The sequence below is a fragment of the Mobula hypostoma genome, chromosome 10, assembly GCF_963921235.1.
Source record: "Mobula hypostoma chromosome 10, sMobHyp1.1, whole genome shotgun sequence".
Lineage (NCBI taxonomy): Eukaryota > Metazoa > Chordata > Chondrichthyes > Myliobatiformes > Myliobatidae > Mobula > Mobula hypostoma.
Genome location: NC_086106.1, coordinates 87,510,012 through 87,529,360, shown reverse-complemented (window position 1 = coordinate 87,529,360; position 19,349 = coordinate 87,510,012). Strand labels below are relative to the sequence as shown.

Here is a 19,349-nt window from a genome sequence, read left to right as displayed (position 1 = left end):
TGGTATGGGGCGGCTTCTGCACAAGACCAAAAGAAGCTCCAGAAAGATGTAAAATTAGTCAGCTCCATCTTGGGTACTAGTCTCCGTAGTATCCAAGGCATCTTCAAGGAGCAGTGCTCAGAAAGGTGGGGTCCATTATTAAGGGCTCCCATCTTCCAGTGTATGCCATCTTCTCATTGTTACCACGAAGAATGAGGTAGAGAAGCCTAAAGGCACACACTCAGCAATTCAGGACCAGTTTCTTCTCCTGTACCGTATGATTCCTAAATGGACATTGAACCCATGAACACTGCCTCATTTTTTAAAATTTCTGTTTTTGGACTATTTTTAATTTATTTAATGTACATATATACTTACTATAATGGATTTATTTATTCTCTTTCTGTATTATTATGTGTTCTATTGAACTGCTGCTGCTAAGCTAACAAATTTCACAATGCAGGCCAGCGATAATAACCCTGATTGATTCCTGTACCTCCCTCTTGATGTAGTAATCTGAAGAAGGCATATCCTAGGTGATGGGAGTCCTAAATGATGGATGCCAGCTTTTTGAGGCATTGCTTCCTGAAAGATGTCGTGGATGCTGAGGATGCTATTCCTCCTTATGGAGTTGACTAAGTTTTCAACTCTCTGCAGCTTATTTTGAATCGATGTAGTGCCCCCTCCCCTCCAAGCCAGATGGTGACACATCCAGCTAGAATGTATTAGTATTGTCCAATATAAAAGTTTGGTTAGGCTGCATTTCTGGACGCCTAAGACAGGAAGGTTGTGGAGACTTTGGGGAGAATTCGGAAGTGGTTTACCAGGATGCTGTCTGGAGTAGGGGGTATTAGCTATAAGGGAAAGTTGGACAACTTGATTGTTTCTTCTGGAACATCAGAAGATGAGGGGAAAATTAATAGAAGTTTGTAAAATTATAAGATGTATTATGACAATCATAATCTTTTTCCCAGGGTAGATATGTCAAATACTAGCGTCCATAGCTTTAAGTAAAGGTGGGAGGGAAGGTGGAGAGTTTAAAGGAGATGTGGATGGCAATTTTTTTTACACAGAAAATGGCAAGTACCTGGATAACATTGCCTGGGTTGATAGTGGAAACAGGTACAATCATGGCGACCATGAGGCACATCAGCATGCAGGGGATCAAGGGATGTGGCTCCTGGACTTGTGCAAACAGTAGGTATTTGTTTAATTAAAAGTTGGTGGAAACATGCGACGTTTCTTTAGCCTCCTGAGGAAGATGTTGGTGAGCTTTTTTGGCATCTATGTGGTTGGCCCAAGACAGGCTATTGGTAACGTTCACTCTCAACCTCAATACAGTTGATACAGGCAGAAGCACGTGCATTGACCCCTTTCATGAATCAATGACCAGTTCTTTAGTATTGCTGACAGTGAGGGAAAGTTTGTTGTCATAACACCATGTTACTAAGTTCTCATTTCCTTTTTGTACTTCCTGTACTTCGACTCATCGTTATTTTAAATATCCTCCACTACAGTGGTATTTGCAGACTTGTAGCAGCGTAAGAGCAGAACCTGTTCACATAGTCATGAGTGTACAGGGAGTAGAGCAGGGGGTTAAGGATACAAGCTTGTGAAGCAGCAGTATTTAGAATAATCATGGCAAAGGTGTTGCTGCCTATCCATACTGATTGTGGTCTGTTGGTCAGTAAGTCAAGGATCCAGTTGCAGGGGGAATTATCAACTCCCAGGGTTTCAAGGTTGATGATGAGTTTGCTTGGAATTATAATGTTGAATGCAGAGCTATAGTCAATAAACAATAGTTTGACATAGGTAGCCTTACTGCCCAGATGCTCCAGAGATCAGTGTAGGTCCAGGGAGATGGTATCTGCTGTAGACTTGTTTAGGTGGTATGTGAATTGCAGTGGGTTGAGATTGTATGGAAGGCTGGAGTTACTGAGTGCTGTGACCAGTCTCTCAATGCACTACATGATGGTGGCTGTCGGAGCTTGTGTGTGTGTGTGTGTGTGTGGGGGGGTGGTGGCGTGTAGTTGTTACAACTAGAAACATCCCCTCTGGGCTCTGGGGTATATTTCTATTCACCTATTTCTTAATTACTTTGAATTTTATTTGTGACCATATTAGGGACCCTTTGGATACCACCATAAGGCCAGAAATCTGATTTAGAGGTTTAGACAAGGGTTTCTGGGAATGATTTGGAAGACAGAATCATGTTCCTAGATTTAAGGGAACAAGGGGGAATTGAACTTGTGATAGTATTTACAGAGTTCATGAGTTTTGATCTTGTTGTGAAGAGCAGTGAAGGTTGGAAAGGGCACAGTACCTGAGCTCAGAAACTCAATAACATCAACTAATTGGGGTGCTGGGTTGGCGAAATTGATGTTTAGCAAATTTAAGGAAGCAATAATATGACTATTTGGCAAAACAAACTACTGATCATGAAGACAATTTTGTTGAATGCAGGACCATAGACTAGATGGTTGAGACTTTGATTGTGCAGTTCCAATGAATTGGGAGCGAGCTTCTGCCTGAAGCAGATATGGGGAAAAAATGGTATTAGACAAGACGGAAGTGAGATGTTGTCAAGCCAAGTGAGAAGTAGTTGAGGATGTTTTTATTCTCATTTTCTTTTAAAATGCATATAATTAAATTGAATTGACTTTCATATACATGGGGAGTAAAAATTTTTACATTATATTTCCATCTAAATGTGCAATGTGTAATTTATAGTACTGTATAATAAGTAGTATATACAACAGGATAGTCAATACAACATAGAAATACAGTTGTGTCAGCATGAATTAATTAATCTGATGGCCTGATGGAAGAAGCTGTCTTGGAGCCTGTTGGCCCTTGCTTTTTTGCTGTGGTACTGTTTCTTCTCCGTCCCTTCTGTACAGATCCCAGCTTCTGTGGAAGAGAGCCCAATGATCCAAAAATCTTATGCACTCCCTCCTACACCAACTCCTTAGCCATGTGTTAAAACTGTATAATTTTCCCATTTCTGGTCTTACTAGCAATCCAGAGATCACAACTCTGGAAGTTCTGTCCTTTAACATGGCACCAAACTCCCTGAACTCACTTTGTAGAACTCTTCCTACCTATGTCATTAGTACATACATGGATGATGACCTTTGGTTGTTCACTGTCTCACTTAAGAATGCTGAGGACTTGAGCTGAGATGTTCCAGACCCTGGCACCCGGGAGGCAGTTACAAACCGGGAATCTCGTTCTTGCCAACATAACCTCCGATGAATCCCCTTTCACCACAGCTCGCCTTTTCTAACCCCCCCCCCCCACCCTTTCCTTTCTGAGTAACAGAGCCAAAGATTTGACCACTGTGACTTTCCTCTGCTAGGTCATCCCACCCCCACCCCCAAAGTATCCAAAGTTGTTGAGGTTGGTATACTCTGCACTGGTTGTTTAACCACTTTCCCCTTCCTGACTGTCACCCAGTTTCCTGTGTCTAGCACCTTGGATGTAACTACCTCTCTACATGTCCTATCTATCATCCCCTCAGCGTCTCAAATGATCTGGAGTTCATCTAGTTCCACCTCAACTCCTTACCGCAGCGTGTTAGAAGCTGCGTCTGGATGCGCTTTTTGCAGGTGAAGTTGTCAAAGGAGCGCTGCAGGTCTCTGTGCTTTTCCATATCCTGCATTACCGTAAAGGTTAACTTGCAGGTTGACTTGGTGGTGAGGTGGTGAGGAAGGCAAATGTAAAGTTAGCATTCATTTCAAGAGGTCTAGAATACAAAAACAAGGATGTGATGCTGAGGCTTTATGAGACACTGGTGAGGCTTCACTTTTGGGTATTGTGAACCGTTTTGGGCCCCTCATCTTAAAAAAAGATGTGCTGGCATTGGAGGGGGTCCGGAGGAGTTTCACAAGGATGATTCCAGGAATGAAAGGGTTATCATACGAGGACTATTTGATGGCTCTGGGCCTGTACTCGCTGGAATTCAGAAAGATGAGGGGGGATCTCATTGAAACCTTTCGAATGTTGTAAGGGCTAGACAGAGTAGATGTGGAAAGGATGTTTCCCATCATGGGAGAGTCTAGGACAAGAGGACACAGCCTCGGTAGAGGGGTGCTTTTTCAAAGCGGAGACATGGCGACATTTCTTCAGCCAAAGGGTGGTGAATTTGTGGAATTTGTTGCCACATGTAGCTGTGGAGGCCAGGTTGTTGGATATATTTAAGACCGAGATTGATAGGTTCTTGATTGGACATGGCATCAAAGGTTACGGGGACAAGGCTGGGAGCTGGGGTTGAGGAGGAGAGGGAAAAAGGATCAGCCGTGATTGAATGGCAATGTGGACTTGATGGGCCAGATGGCCTAGTTCTGCTCCTATATCTTATGGTTTAAGAGGAGCATTCAGCCGTCCTGCTGGCATTTCTACTGTTTGAACTGTGCAAACATAAAGAAGGAAAACAATAAATAAACTGAGGGAAAAATCCACCAACAGCTTTTTCATCTTCTCTCACTGAAACCTCTCCATGCTGAAGTCTTGAATGGTTTTTCCATCAATGAAGGGTCTTGAATCAAAATGTGGACTGTTTACTCTTTTCCGTAGATGCTGTCCGACCTGCTGAGTTCCTCCAGCATTTTGTGTATGTTGCTTTGGATTTCTAGCATCTGCGGATTTTCTCATGTTTATGATACTACAATGATTCCTTAGTATAATGGTAGCAAAAATAGTCGTGAGGCTTACACTCACAGACTATGAACCTTGGTGGGGTTTCTGGATGAGATTACTCAATTTAGTACTTGAGGAGGATCTAACATGAGGTATTTTCCTCTGTTTGACTAAGTAATATACAGTGGAATGCAAAAGTTTGGGCACCCCTGGTCAAAATTTCTGTTACTATGAATAGCTAAGCGAGTAAAAGATGACCTGATTTCCAAAAGGCATAAAGTTAAAGATGACACATTTCTTTAATATTTTAAGCAAGATTACTTTTTTATTTCTATCTTTTACAGTTTCAAAATAACAAAAAAGGAAAAGGCCCAATGCAGTTTGGGCACTCTGCATGGTCAGTACTTAGTAACACCTCCTTTGGCAAGTATCACGGCTTGTAAACGCTTTCTGTAGCCAGCTAAGAGTCTTTCAATTCTTGTTTGGGGGATTTTCGCCCATTCTTCCTTGCAAAAGGCTTCTAGTTCTGTGAGATCCTTGGGCCGTCTTGCAAGTACTGCTCTTTTGAGGTCTATCCACGGATTTTCGATGATGTTTAGGTCAGGGGGCTGAGGGCCATGGCAAAACCTTCAGCTTGCGCCTCTTGAGGTAGTCCATTGTGGATTTTGAGGTGTGTTTTGGATCATTATCCTGTTGCAGAAGCCATCCTCTTTTCATCTTCAGCTTTTTTACTGATGGTGTGATGTTTGCTTCCAGAATTTGCTGGTATTTAATTGAATTCGTTCTTCCCTCTACCAGTGAGATGTTCCCCGTGCCACTGGCTGCAACACAAGCCCAAAGCGTGATCGATCCACCCCCGTGCTTAACAGTTGGAGAGGTGTTCTTTTTATGAAATTCTGCACCATTTTTTCTCCAAACATACTGTTGTTCATTGCGACCAAAAAGTTCTATTTTAACTTCATCAGTCCACGGGACTTGTTTCCAAAATGCATCAGGGTTGTTTAGATGTTCCTTTGCAAACTTCTGACGCTGAATTTTGTGGTGAGGATGCAGGAAAGGTTTTCTTCTGATGACTCTTCCATGAAGGTCATATCTGTGCAGGTGTCACCGCATAGTAGAACAGTGTACCACCACTCCAGAGTCTGCTAAATCTTCCGGAAGGTCTTTTGCAGTCAAATGGGGGTTTTGATTTGCCTTTCTAGCAATCCTACGAGCAGTTCTCTCGGAAACTTGTCTTGGTCTTCCAGACCTCAACTTGGCCTCCACCGTTCCTGTTAACAGCCATTTCTTAATTACATGACGAACTGAGGAAATGGCTACCTGGAAACGCTTTGCTAACTTATTATAGCCTTCACCTGCTTTGTGGGCATCACTTATTTTAATTTTCAGAGTGCTCAGTAGCTGCTCAGAGGAGCCCATGGCTGCTGATTGTTGGAACAAGGTTTGAGGAGTCAGGGTATTTATAAAGCTTTGAAATTTGCATCACCTGGCCTTTCCTAACACTGACTGTGAACAAGCCATAGCCCTAACAAGCTAATTAAGGTCTGAGATCTTGGTAAAAGTTATCTGAGAGCTCAACTCTCTTGAAAAGTGCCCAAACTTTTGCATGGTGCTCCTGTCCTTTTTTTCACTTTAAAATTGTACAAAACAAAAATAATACACTCATCTTGCTTAAAACATTGAAAAGAATGTTTCATCTTTAACTTTGACTTTTGGAGGTCAGTTCCTCTTCTACTCAGTTAACTGTTCACAGTAACAGAAATTTTGACCAGGGGTTCCCAAACTTTTGCATGCCACTGTATTTTAAAATTCCACTATCCATAATGCTATTGCTGAAACTCCATATGAGATTTATTTATACTTCTCAAGCACCACTTAAATGTTGAACCTTTTAATTGCTCACTCATGCCTTTTGCTTGTAGTGTAGTGTTACTTCTTCACATAGTGCTTTACTTGCATCCGAAGTAATAGGGAATGCTAATTCTTGAATTTATTGTTTTCAATGGAAGCTGATGCTCGTTCAAGAGATCTCATAGTCGTAATATCTTGGCTTCAATCTATTAAGGAAGAATTTTAGGAAGTGCACTGAATAATTTTGATATCAATTTTAATCATTGATGCAGTTAATAGCCCTTTCAAAAAGAAACAGCAATGAATTGTTGCATGTTAAAAAGCCAAGTGTACATATAGTCAAGACTAACCTTTGTTTCCACTTCTACACAAGTGACCCCCCCCCCCCCCCCAGAATTTCACATCATGGAAAACTACGTTTTTCTTATTACTATATGGGCACAGTTTCAAATAGGGTAACAGGTCCTCTGAATATTTATATAAAATTGGAAAGCTGTCAGATTGTGAGACCACTTCGTGAAGCACCTCTGCATCACCTGCCACAGGCGAGACTTCCCGGTGGTTAAACATTTTAATTTCTATTCTGACATGTTGATTCATGGCCTTCTCTTGTGCGAAGATGAGGCCACCTTCAGGGTGGAAGAGAATGCCTTGTATTCTAACAGGTACCCTCCAACCTGATTTCTCCCTCTGGTGAACAAAATCGCCCACCTCCACTTCCTGCATTCTCCACTCTGACCTTTTACTTCTTCTCACCTGCCTGTTTCTTCCCCCTAGGTCCCCTCCTCCTTCCCTTTCTCCTATCGTCTACTCTCCTCTCCTATCAAATTCTCTCACATCAACTGTTTACTCTTTTCCATAGATGCTGCCTTGACTGCTGAGTTCCTTCAGTATTTTGTGTATGTTGCTTTGGATTTCCAGCATTTGCAGATTTTCTCATGCTTCTGAACTGTAAATGGTTTCTGAGAAAATGGTTTCACGCCTCATGCTGGTTGACTTCATATTTTGATAACAGACCTGAAAAACAGCAAATTTTGCAACTATTTTCTTTATCACATGTATTTGATCTTGGTAGTTTCATTAATGTTGCTATAAAATTAACACTTCCCAAAAATCTTATTGTTTATTGCACATCAAAAAAATGCTGCATCTCCCTGTTGATAAAATACCCTCACACTACCCTTGGCATCTGTGCCTGGCCATCGTTTCTGACAACAATATTTTTAAAAAATATTCTGGAAACACATTAATGAAATGTCTGCAGCTTTACAATTTCACCCATAGCCTCTGGACTTGGTTGAAAATGTTAGTTTCACACTAGTATGGTGTGATTAGAGTTTAATGAAGCAGAGTTGTACATATAAAATGTTCTTTTAGTTGAACTTTTTTTAAAAATTAAGATTTTAAAAAGTTATTGATACTTTAAATGCTATCATGCCACTCTCCTTGATCTCTGATTATAACATGTATCAGTACAATTACATTCCAAACATTCTCTTCCCAAATGCAGTTGCTTTTTAAATGATAATTTGAATTATGAATCACTGGAATAAAGTTATTCTTATCTTTGATTAATCTGAAAGTATTAATTAAAGTTGAATCTTAAAGCAACATAATTTCAATGTTATGCCAATATGTTGAAAGTCAACTATTTTCCCTCTACATCATTGATATCAATTTCTAAACAAGTAAAAATGAGTTTTTTATTCTAACAGACTCGGATTCCTGTTTTTATTTCAGGGCATTGAATAAGATATCCGTTATGTAAATACCAACAATGCAGTAATTAGAATGATTGAATTCAGTGTTTTCAGTTTTGGACAGCTAGTTAAATGAGCTATTTTATAATATTTACAGTTCATACTGGATGTTGCAGGCATACTGGTATGAATTAGGAAATCATAATTTTCCTTCCTCTTACACAATATTGGTTTGCTGCGTTGTTGCCAGTTTAAAAAGTTGTCACATTTTTGTCCTATCATTGTGAATTAATGATTGCAAAACATCAGAATCGCGAAGACTGCAGCAGTTATTATTGTCCTAAAATATATTTGTATTTTACCGGCTGAGTATCAAATATAGAATAAGAAATTTTTGAACTTTAGGTGTACTTTATTAATATACTAATAATATTTTTTTTAACTTTATGGCCGTGAAATACAGTCGAAAATTCTGTAATTCACTTTTCATTTACAAATTACTTTTTAACAAAGATAATTACTTTATTGAATTTCACTTTTAATTGGGTTCAGTTTGTGGAGTGAGACATGGAGGCAAGTGTGCTGAGTATGCTTGTGAAGATTAATTTTGGGTAGGCTGTGGCAAGTGGTGCAAGTGTCTCAGTGCTGAGATGGTTGGCAAAATGAATGTGGTCCATTGCATCTGTCCATCAATTTACGGACTGTCCAGTTTCTAAGGTGGTCTTCTTCATCTCTGATTGAATGCTGTTGTATCCTCCTCTGTTTATTCCTGCACCACACCTGGGAGAGCTCTGCACCTGGAGAGAAGAGACAAAAGCTTTCAAGAGGAGATATTGAGGGAGCACTGGAATTGGGACAGTCTGTCAACACGTGGTGCAGTAACTGTTAATCCCTAGCAATGGCTGACAGCTTCTGTGCTAGCAGGGTGTGTCCCTGAGTGCCATACCTCAGTACTGAGCAATCATACTGCTTACACAGCCTGCTAAATGACTGATTTCACAGGCACTCATTGCATTCACTCCACTTTGAACCTTATGGTGATATACTAATTGGAAATTGGAAATACTCTCAGCCTGATCCCCAGCCCAGAAAAACTTCCATGAACACATGACCCATTTTAAACTAATTCAAATAGTGCTGTCATTCCTGGAGATGATCCTGGGCAATTAGGTAGTGCCAGTGTGTTACTTCTTGAGATATAGTTACATTCTGATTGAGGTTTCTGATCTTCAGCTCAGACTAGGAAAAAAAAACAAATTCAAAACATTTCTTTGAAACTATTGGAAAATACTGAAAATTGCAGGCACTTCAATAAAATTAAAGTTGAAACTGATTTTCTTCTAAGTCTTCAATAGTTTGAATACTTTAGACATTTCTGAGTGAAGTTCAGAAGTTAGACTATTGCAAATCAGAGCTAGGCCATGGCTACATAATGCTGTTTTTTTTTGAAGATATCATGACAGTTTTGTGGGCCTTGCAACACATAGAGAAAGTGTAGCCAAATTGGGTTTTTAACAATGTTTAATTTGAGAGCAGTCTATATTTTCATATATACATCATATTTCCAGCACTTTTATCAGCCTACGAATAATTAGTGATACTGACATAAACTGAGCCTGAGTAATGCTGGTTCTGTGATGTCCAAGTTCCACATAGTGAAATAGCGTTGGCATGAAGTGGAGTAGGAGAGATTTTTTATAACTGTCATTAAAGGACACACCTTAATGGTTGTCCTTTGGATCTCTTCAGCAATTTCCATTTTCATTTCATTGCTCTGAGGTTATTCTGTCATGAGTCTTGCATTCTGCTTTTCATCCTTTTTCACCAAACTGCTGAACAGTCAAATTATTTTATGGTTTAGCAGGTATAGATATCTATATTACTCCAGTTGCTTTCACCCTACCATTGCTAGTTTTCTCCAGCAAAGTTTGAAATTCTGTCCTGCAATATCTCTGACTCTTCTTTTCTTTCTCCTCCTTTCTTCTATTTGTTCTCCAAAAGTTAAATGCTTACTATCGGAATCAATTCCAGTGAAATGTGTTTGAAGGTATTTTGTAACTATAAGCTGTGGTTGTAGATTAAAATTATGAACATCTCTTAATTTATAAGACCATAAGACAAAGGAGCTGAATTAGGCCATTCGGCCCATTGAGTCTGGTCCATATTTCATCATGGTTGATTTATTATCCCTCTCAACCCTATTCTCCTGCCTTCTCTCTGTAACCTTTGATGCCCTGATAATCAAGCATCTCTTAACCTCTGCTTTAAATATACCCAGTGACTTAGCCTCCATAGCACAATTAATTTCACAGATTCCATATCCTCTTTGAAAAGAAATTCCTTTTCATCTTTGTTGTAAATGGACATTCCTCTATCCCGAGGCTGTGCCCTCTGGTCCTAGATTTCCCCACATTAGAAAACATCCTCTCCACAATCTTTCCATTCCCAGAATCATTCTTGGAACCTCCTCTGGATCTTATCCGATGCAGACACATCTTTGCTTTGGTAAGGGATCAAAAACTGTTCACATTACTCAAATTGCATATGACCAATGCCTTATAAAGTCTCAGCATCACATACTTGCTTTTATTTTCTAGTCCTTATTTATTTATTTTGAGATACAGCACGGAACAGGCCCTTCCAGCCCTTCGAACCATGCCCACCAACCCTCCAGTTTAACCCTTGCCTAATCATGGGACAATTTACAATGGCCTGTTAACCTTCTAACCAGCACGTCTTTGGACTGTGTGAAGTAACCAGAGCACCTGGAGTAAACACACACACGGGAAGGAATGTAGGAACTTACTTACAGAGGATATCGGAACTGAACCCCAAACTCTAACATCCCAAGCTCTAATAGTGTTGTGCTAACCACTATGCTACTGTGACACCCCCAGAAATCTGAAACCCTGCCCCCTGCACCAATTCCTCAGCCACGCATTCATCTGCCAAATCAATCTATTCTTACCCTCACTGGCCCATGGCACAGGCAGCAATCCAGAGATTTCTACCCTGGAAGTTCTGCTTTTCAGCTTTCTTCCTCACTCCTTATATTCTCTGTTTGTGACCTACTCCCTTTTCCAATGTTTGTTGATGGTACTGATATATACCATGACTTAAGGCTGCTCACCCTCCCCCTTTAGAAAGCTGTGGACCCAATCTAAGACATTCCTGACCCTGGCACCTGTGAAGCAACATACCATCCATGTGTCTCTTTTACGTCCACAGAATCTCCTGTCTTCTCTAACTATGGAGTCTCCTTTCACAACTGCACCTCTCTTCTCCCCCTATATTCCCTCTGAGCCATAGAGCCAGACTCAGTGTCAGATATCCAGGTGCTATGGGTTTCCTCTGATAGATTGTCTTTCCCAAGAGTATCCAAAGTGGTATACTTATTATTGAGGCCAGTGGTCACAGGGGTACTCTGCACTGGCTGCCCTTTTCCTTTCCCTCTCCTGACAGTCACCCAGGTATTTGCCTGATGCAACTTGGGGGTGTCTAACTCACCGTAGCTCCTATCTATCACCTCCTCATTCTCCCATGTGAGCTGAAGGTCATCCAGCTGCAGATCCAGTTCCTTAACAGGGTCTGCAAGGAGCACGCAATGCATTTCATGTAGATGTGGTTACCAGGGATATTTGGAGGTCTCCCTGGTAACTACAGGAATTATGAAAGTCTTACATATCCTTCAGAATATATTCATATTTATACCATAGAAACTGACAACTGTAGAAAAAATAGTTCCCAAGATACAACCATTTGAAAAACACAGTGTCATGTCCTAGTAGAGCGGGGGTCCCCAACCTTTTTTGCACCACGGACCATTTTAATATTGACAATATTCTTGCCGACTGGGGGCGGGGGGGGTGTTCAAGTAGGGTTAAACTCACCTCAACATGTCTCTTACAGTTAGGGTTGCCAACTTTTTCACTCCCAAATGAGGGACAAAAGTAACAGTCAAATACGGGACAGCGTTTACCCCGAGAAAGGCTACCATGACCATGAAGCCTTGCGCGGGCACCTGTGTGCGCATGCGCATACATGCCGATTTTTTTTTCCCCACAAATCAGTTTTGACTTAATCTTCCCGACTATACTGTACATACATTATTTCTTTATATAGGCTGTGTATTTATCATATCATTCCTGCTTTTACTATATGTTAGTGTTATTTTCGGTTTTATGTGTTATTTGGTATGATTCGGTAGGTGATTTTTTGGGACTGGGAACGCTGAAAAGTTTTTTGCATATAAATTAGTGGTAATTGCTTCTGCGCTTTATGCCATTTCGGCATGAAAGGTTTCATAGGAATGCTCTACCTTAGCGGGGGAAATATGGGACAAGGGCGGTCCAGTATGGGACAAACCAATTTAGCCCAATATACGGGATGTCCCGGCAAATACGGGACAGTTGGCAACTCTATGTTCAAGTTCAACATTGCGTGACAGGGAATGAGGAAAGGTGTAGCTGACTCATATCGTTCCTCACAGCCGGTAGCGCATGCTTTGCGGCCCGGTGGTTGGGGACCACTGTATTAGAGAATGCCCTGAAAATTTGTTTCAAAGTTCTGGTACTGGAGTCACGTCTTAGTGACCCGAGGGATATTAGTTGACCATTTAGGTTTTTCTACCAGCTCAGCATTTTGCATGGATCACTAAACACTAGACGCATTGAATTCACCTTCGTAATCTGGCCTTGATGAATTTTGAACTTCTGCCTTGTTACTATAGCAACAAAATGCAACACTATTTGAGCAGTAACAACACAGCATTCACACACATTTGCTCAGAAATTGTCACTCAGTTTTTGTACACTGACTGGACACTATGCTTTGCGGTAGTGCCAAAATGGGGGCACCAAAATAATTGTGAAATTGGTACATTCTTGCTTTAAGAGATCATTATTGTGGTTTGCTCACTTTAAGAAGTGTTAAAACGCGCCTTGTGCTCAGACCACAGCTGCACTAAGCAGTTGTTTCGTTTATGCGCTTTTTATTAGGAAGTAGTTCAGTGTTGTTAAAAGCTGCCATACAGATGAGGGAAACGGTTAGGGAGGAGAGAAATGGTGGGAAATAAAATGGGGAAGAGGGAAAGCAGGATGGGACAGGGAGGGTTTTAAAAACATAATGATAGTTGGTCCCCGTATGGAGTAGTCCAGCCAGACCCAGTACTGCATTTGGGCTTCATTACAGCATCAGGCCTGAATAGCATGCTCCATATGTTAATTGGGATTACAGTGCTATCCATGTACTGAAAGTGAAGAGGTAGAAAAGAGTCTGATAATGCTGCATTGGTCCCCAATGTGAGGCCAACCAAAGATTACCACTAAGGCACCATGAGAAGTAAGTTATTTAACAAGTGGTAATGAATTTTTTTTCCAAAAACTTACACTGTCTTTTTTGAAGAAATAACCAAGAGAATTGTCAAGAACTGGGCACTAGAAATGTCTTGCAATGGATTTTAACAAGGTTCTGCATGGTAGGCTGGTCCAATGGAGAGAAGCAGAGGGTGGCTGTGAAGTGTTGTTTTTCAGATTGGAGGCCTGTGACCAGTGATGTGCTGCAGGGATCGGTACGATATTACAAAAAATTATTTGGATGACAATGCTGTTAACATAGTAAGTTTGCAGAGAAAACCAATATTGGTGGTGTAGTGCACAGTGAAGAGTGTTATCTGTGGTTACAAGGGGATCAGATCAACTTTGGAAATGGGCCAAAGAATGGCAAATGGAATTTATCTCCAGCAAGTGCAAGATGTTGCTACAGAGTAAATGGTAGGGCCCTGGAACGTGTTGTAGAACAGAGTTCCCTGAAGCTGCAGGGTGGTGAAGAAAATGTTTGGCATGCTTGCTTTCAACAATCAGGGCACTGAGTACAAGAGTTAGAACAGTATGTTACAGTTGTACAGTTGATGGGTTTGCTTTTGGAATAATGTGTGCAGTTTTGGTTGCCTGGCGTAGCTGGAAAGGGTATAAGAAAAGATTCATGAGGATGTGATTGGGACTGAAGGGTTTGAGCTATGAAAAAAGACTAGTTAAGTTAGACAGGGTCTTCTTTATCCTGTAGTGAAGGAGGCTGAGGGGTGACCTTATGGAAGTTTATAAAATCATAAAGTGCACAGGTAAGGTGAATGGTCACAGTCTTTTTACCAGCATAGTAGAGTCGAAAACTGGAGGGCATAGATTTAAGGTGAATGAGGAAAGATTTAAAAGGGGTCCAAGGGCCAACTTTTTCACATAGATGGCAGTGAGTATATGGAATGAGAGGAGGTGGTCAAGGCAGACACAATTACATTGTTTAAAATACCTTTAGACAGGGACAAGATAGGGAAGGTTCAGAGGCTTATAAACCAAATACAGGGAAAAGGGACTAGCTCAAGTAAACAACTTAGCTTTGACAGTTGGCAAAAGGGCATGTTTTCATGCTGCATAAAACTCAGTAGCTCCATGTCTCTTAAGTGCAATAGAGATCTTGTTACAAACTAAGCTCAGTGGCTTTTGTGGTGCTTAATTATTAGGTAACCAATGGGAAAGAAAAATTTGTCAAAAAACAATTGGATTGCCTTTGGAAGAGGCATTAATTAGGTTGTTGCAAGTTCTTTGTGTGCTTCAGTGCCTTTGTGATGATACTTCACTGATATCTTCATTAAATTGGAACAGTAGCTTCAATTTTCATAGTGGCAAGGAGGAATTGTGAAGAAATTAGGATGTTGACTGTATTGTTATATCAACAGAGATTATTATGTTTCTAATACTAATGTTGAAACCTGGTTGCTTCACATTTGGATGCCTTACATCTACATATCTGAGTATTGTAATTAAAGGAACTCATGTTGATTTAGTACAAGTTGAACATAAGACTGATTGTTATGTGTCAATTAAAGAATCATGAAGATAGATTTTATTATAGCTGATCACTGAGACATGATTATTATTTTGTGGTAATCATAGGATGGGTACCATAGAAGTATTACCAGTATATCTAAACTATGTCAAATTAAGCAACAACTACGTGCATATTAGTTCTGTTTCAATGCTGTATAAAGTAATGGAATTCATTAACAAGGGTAAATTTAGGTTAAATAATAACTTTGCAACAGCTGCCAGTATTGATTACAAATGAGAGCATTCTGCTGAACTAACTAAACTCAGTGGTTTTGATGAAGTGATACCATAGGTGTGCTTTGTTAAGCATCACACTTTGTATCTAGGATGAATTTTGCAAAGTTCTTCACAGAAGTTTATTTGTTGTGCAGCAAGGATAGTTGCGTAAGGAAACATTACTGTTTCTCATTGAGTTCCAAGTTGACTTGAAAAATTAAGCATAAATGCTTCATTGGCAAAGTCAGTATTTATTCCGAATCTGTAATTACTCTTGAAAAGGTAATCAAATCCAACAGTATTCAGCATTATTAGCGCTGCGTCCATTTCAAGTCACCGAGATAGAGTGGATGCACTTAAGGGTTAAAAATAAGAGAACTAGGGTCATATGTCCTATCTACTAAAAGTAACCAGGTAAATTTATATCATGAAATTTTTCTTCATATCTAGGGCGATCTCATTTGATGGTCTTTCAGAGGATGTGGTGGAGGATACATTATGGGGGAAAAGCACTTCAGTATTGGGATAGATTTCAGAGCCAGTGTGGGAGGATGGACCAAAGTGCCTTCCTAACTAGTAATTGTCAATAAAATAAATTGCATCAAAGTATCATAAGATCCTTAATGAAATAGAAAAAAAAACCCAAATCACAATAAAAAGATATAGGTCAGCAGACAAGGCAAATTTAAGACAGGCTGGAAAGTCCATTCTTGGTGGAGATGTTTAAAAGAAAAGTAATTTCACAGTGCAATCACTTCTAGATCTAGAGAAGGAAGGGGAACATTTCCATACTGTTCAAATTATACCGAGCAGAACTATTACATAGTGACCTATCAAGCTGAGAGGTTAGTAAGATAGAATGTGTCCTTCCGCTAAACTAGAAGTCTTTTGTCGTGGCAAGGAGACTGGAGACATAGGAAATAGTACGGAGTTGGTTAGAGATCTCAACTAGGAAAGGAGAGTACATTTTTGAACAGTATTTTCTTAAAGGAAAAAAAAAATCCTCAGTACAAAGAGCATACCAGCAGATCTCGTAAAAACAGGAAACTTAGGAAAGGAATAGAGTCTTTGTAAGAGGTGAGGGGAACAGAAAGAATATCTATTTTCAAATTATTTTTGGTTTGTTTCTGGGTGCTAGCGGAACTATATGCATTATTTCATTTTGTTTCGCTTATGTAGGATCACTTACATTTTGCTAGACTCTGGGATTACTGGGGAAGATCCCTTGTAAAAAGACATTCATTAAGGCAGAATATAGAAGTTAATTAAGTTTTATAAGATTAAAACATATTTTATTAGCTTTTTCACCTGCCATGGAACTGCTGGGATAAAAATCGAAATAGGCCCTACTTTCAAGCCTTAGCTGATTTTCTCTATTTCAACAATTTTAATCACTACATTAAATTTTGACATTTGTGGTGGAAGGCGATAATTTAAGCCTGACAAAGACAGAAGAAGTTTTATTTTACATACCACAGCCACAGGATTAAACCCTACTATGGAGTTCAACTGTGACCAACTAGCCTGCTGATGTTTACCAAGTGAGAGGAGGCATCCACAGATTACTTGCATCTATGGGATTAATCTCAGCATTAGCTAAGAGCTTCAGGAGAGTAAGGGAAGAATTTAAAAGGAAAATAAAGGACTACTTAGTAATTCCATTGAATGTACGAGAGCTTCAAACTTATGTAATATAAATGAATGTCTTCAAGCAATTACAAGCATTTATAATAAATATTTAAAGGTACAGAGTTTTGATACAATAATGGATGGATTCTATTTAAGGAGCAATTGAGGCACAGTGGTAGATGGGTAACAAATGTTAATGAGAATTTATACATTTTCAGTTTATTGCCCGACCACTTTCTGCTGCTAAAAGCCAGTAACTGCTTTAATGATGAGTCCCTTTTCTATTCCAGATAATGCATGTGATCCAGGAGTGTGTGCCAAACAAATGTGGATTGACGTGACTGAAATTAAAAATGAGCTGTGCCTGATCTTCACTGATAATGGGAATGGAATGACTCCAATTAAACTACACAAAATGTTGAGGTAGAGTGCTTAAGGATGAACAAAATGAATCCCATTTTATGTAGATACATTCACAAAGAAAATAAGGGATGAAGTTTACAAAGTAAGAATATCATTCAAAGTTGAATTCAAAATTGTAAACTTAATTAGGTGAATAGCAGATCACGTGGTTTAGAATGGAACCTCAGGTAAAATATAGTGGAGGACAGAACCCTCATTGTTTATTTATAACACAATTTTCATTCTGTTACAAAGCTCTTTCTTACACTACTGCTACCCTCACTAAGCAACTTTGTGTGAATACATTGTTCACTTGGACTGTAGCAGTTTCGGAGAGATCACGTTCTCAAGGGCAGCATAGCCTGTATCCAGCAGCATCCATGTCCTGAGAAAGAAACATTCTCTAGGACGAGGCAACCAGCCAAAACAAAACTTGCCAATTAAATGTGGTCCAATATGTAGGATTCAAAATAGAGTTATCCACTGATAGTGCACATTGCTTTATGTTTGATTTGGTACTAAATATTCTTAATTTGTTAATTTACAAAGAAGTATGTAAAGGTATTAATGTATCCTTATTGAATTTAATTGACTTTATTTCTTACATTCTTCACATACATGAGGAGTAAAAATCTTTACATTATGTTTCCGTCTAAATGTGCAATGTGCGATCATAGTAATTTATAATAATTTATAATAAATAGAACAGTCAGTTTAACATAGAGTACACTCAAAGTAGAATGAGTTAATCAGTCTTATGGCCTAGTGGAAGAAGCTGTCCCGGAACCTGTTGGTCCTGGCTTTTATGCTGCGGTACTGGTTCCCGGATGGTAGCAGCTAAAATAGAATGTAGCCACTGAGTTTTATACAATTCACTGGATTATTTCAGAAGAGAACCTTTACATTTTATTCAGTTCATGCTTGGGTGATTTTTCTAACAACCCACATGATTTTGGTTATTAACTCACTCAAATGCATACTGGTAATTGGTGGTTTAATTCTCCATCTTACGGTGTTAATTTTGAATGCATTTTATCTTTTGATATTGCCATTTGAATGAGTGAAGACCAGGAATTTTAATATTTTTCTCGGTGATGTATCTGTGGTCTACACCTTCTTCAACAAATCCCTTAATATGTGTATTATCGTGTGAGATTTTTCCTATATTAACTACATCCCTACTCTTGTCACATACATTCATACCGTACATTCAATTATTGACTATATGATGAATCTAATAAATTTTCTGCTCATTATTTACTACTTAGAAATAATATTTGTACTGCTCTGTGAATTCTGTTCTTCTTATTAACAAATATTATGAAGATGTGCAAAGAGAATTCAAGAACCATTCCCAGTGATGCGGTGTACAGCAAAACTAACATAATGTAGAATAGTGTATATAATTAAAGGCATAGCAATTATTAATTTCTCTTTGAGGCCTGCTTCATTGTTATCTGAGGGGACCCTGCCTCGGCAGGTTCCAATGTCCAATAATGCTTTCCGACCCAAATGACTGAGCCAAAATTTTGAGCAATTTTGTGCCTGCTCCCTCCCCATACCCCTAACACACACATACATACCAAACCCTAGTTGTGCATGTTAATGTAAATTTTAGTTGCTCATAAAAGATAGGGAGCACCCATTTGAAAACCAAAGAAGAGATTTCATTAATGCAAAACTACTTAATACAATGATTCTCCAGAATTTCTTCCACCTTGGAGAGCATATGGTGCTTAATCCAGTCTTGGCAAATTTTGGCAGAACAGAAACTGAAACTCATTGTACAGAGGATCACAAGTTCTGAGATATATTTTAAGCAATCATTCCCTGAAAAAGACACCAGTTGTATTTTTGGTAAAGTTAATGATCATCTCTGCTGTGGACCAACATAAAGCTCATGATACAGACTAAATGTAGTGAAGTAGAATGCAATGCATTGCAGCACAGCAGAAGATAGGATGGTAAATAAAATGTTACATAATATAGCACATTGGAACACAACATGGTAAATCATATATAATGATTAACGTACACAATTAATAATAAATAA

At 39.3% G+C, this 19,349-nt stretch overlaps 1 protein-coding gene across 1 annotated transcript in view; it reads left to right on the top strand.

The window, feature by feature from the left end:
* zgc:152774 (uncharacterized protein LOC553526 homolog) overlaps positions 1 to 19,349 on the top strand; it is a 152,191-nt gene that overhangs the window by 6,144 nt on the left and 126,698 nt on the right. The window contains exon 3 of the mRNA XM_063060796.1: positions 17,185 to 17,317. Within this exon, the coding sequence (XP_062916866.1) occupies positions 17,185 to 17,317 (133 nt within the window). The remainder of the gene's footprint in view (positions 1 to 17,184; positions 17,318 to 19,349) is intronic.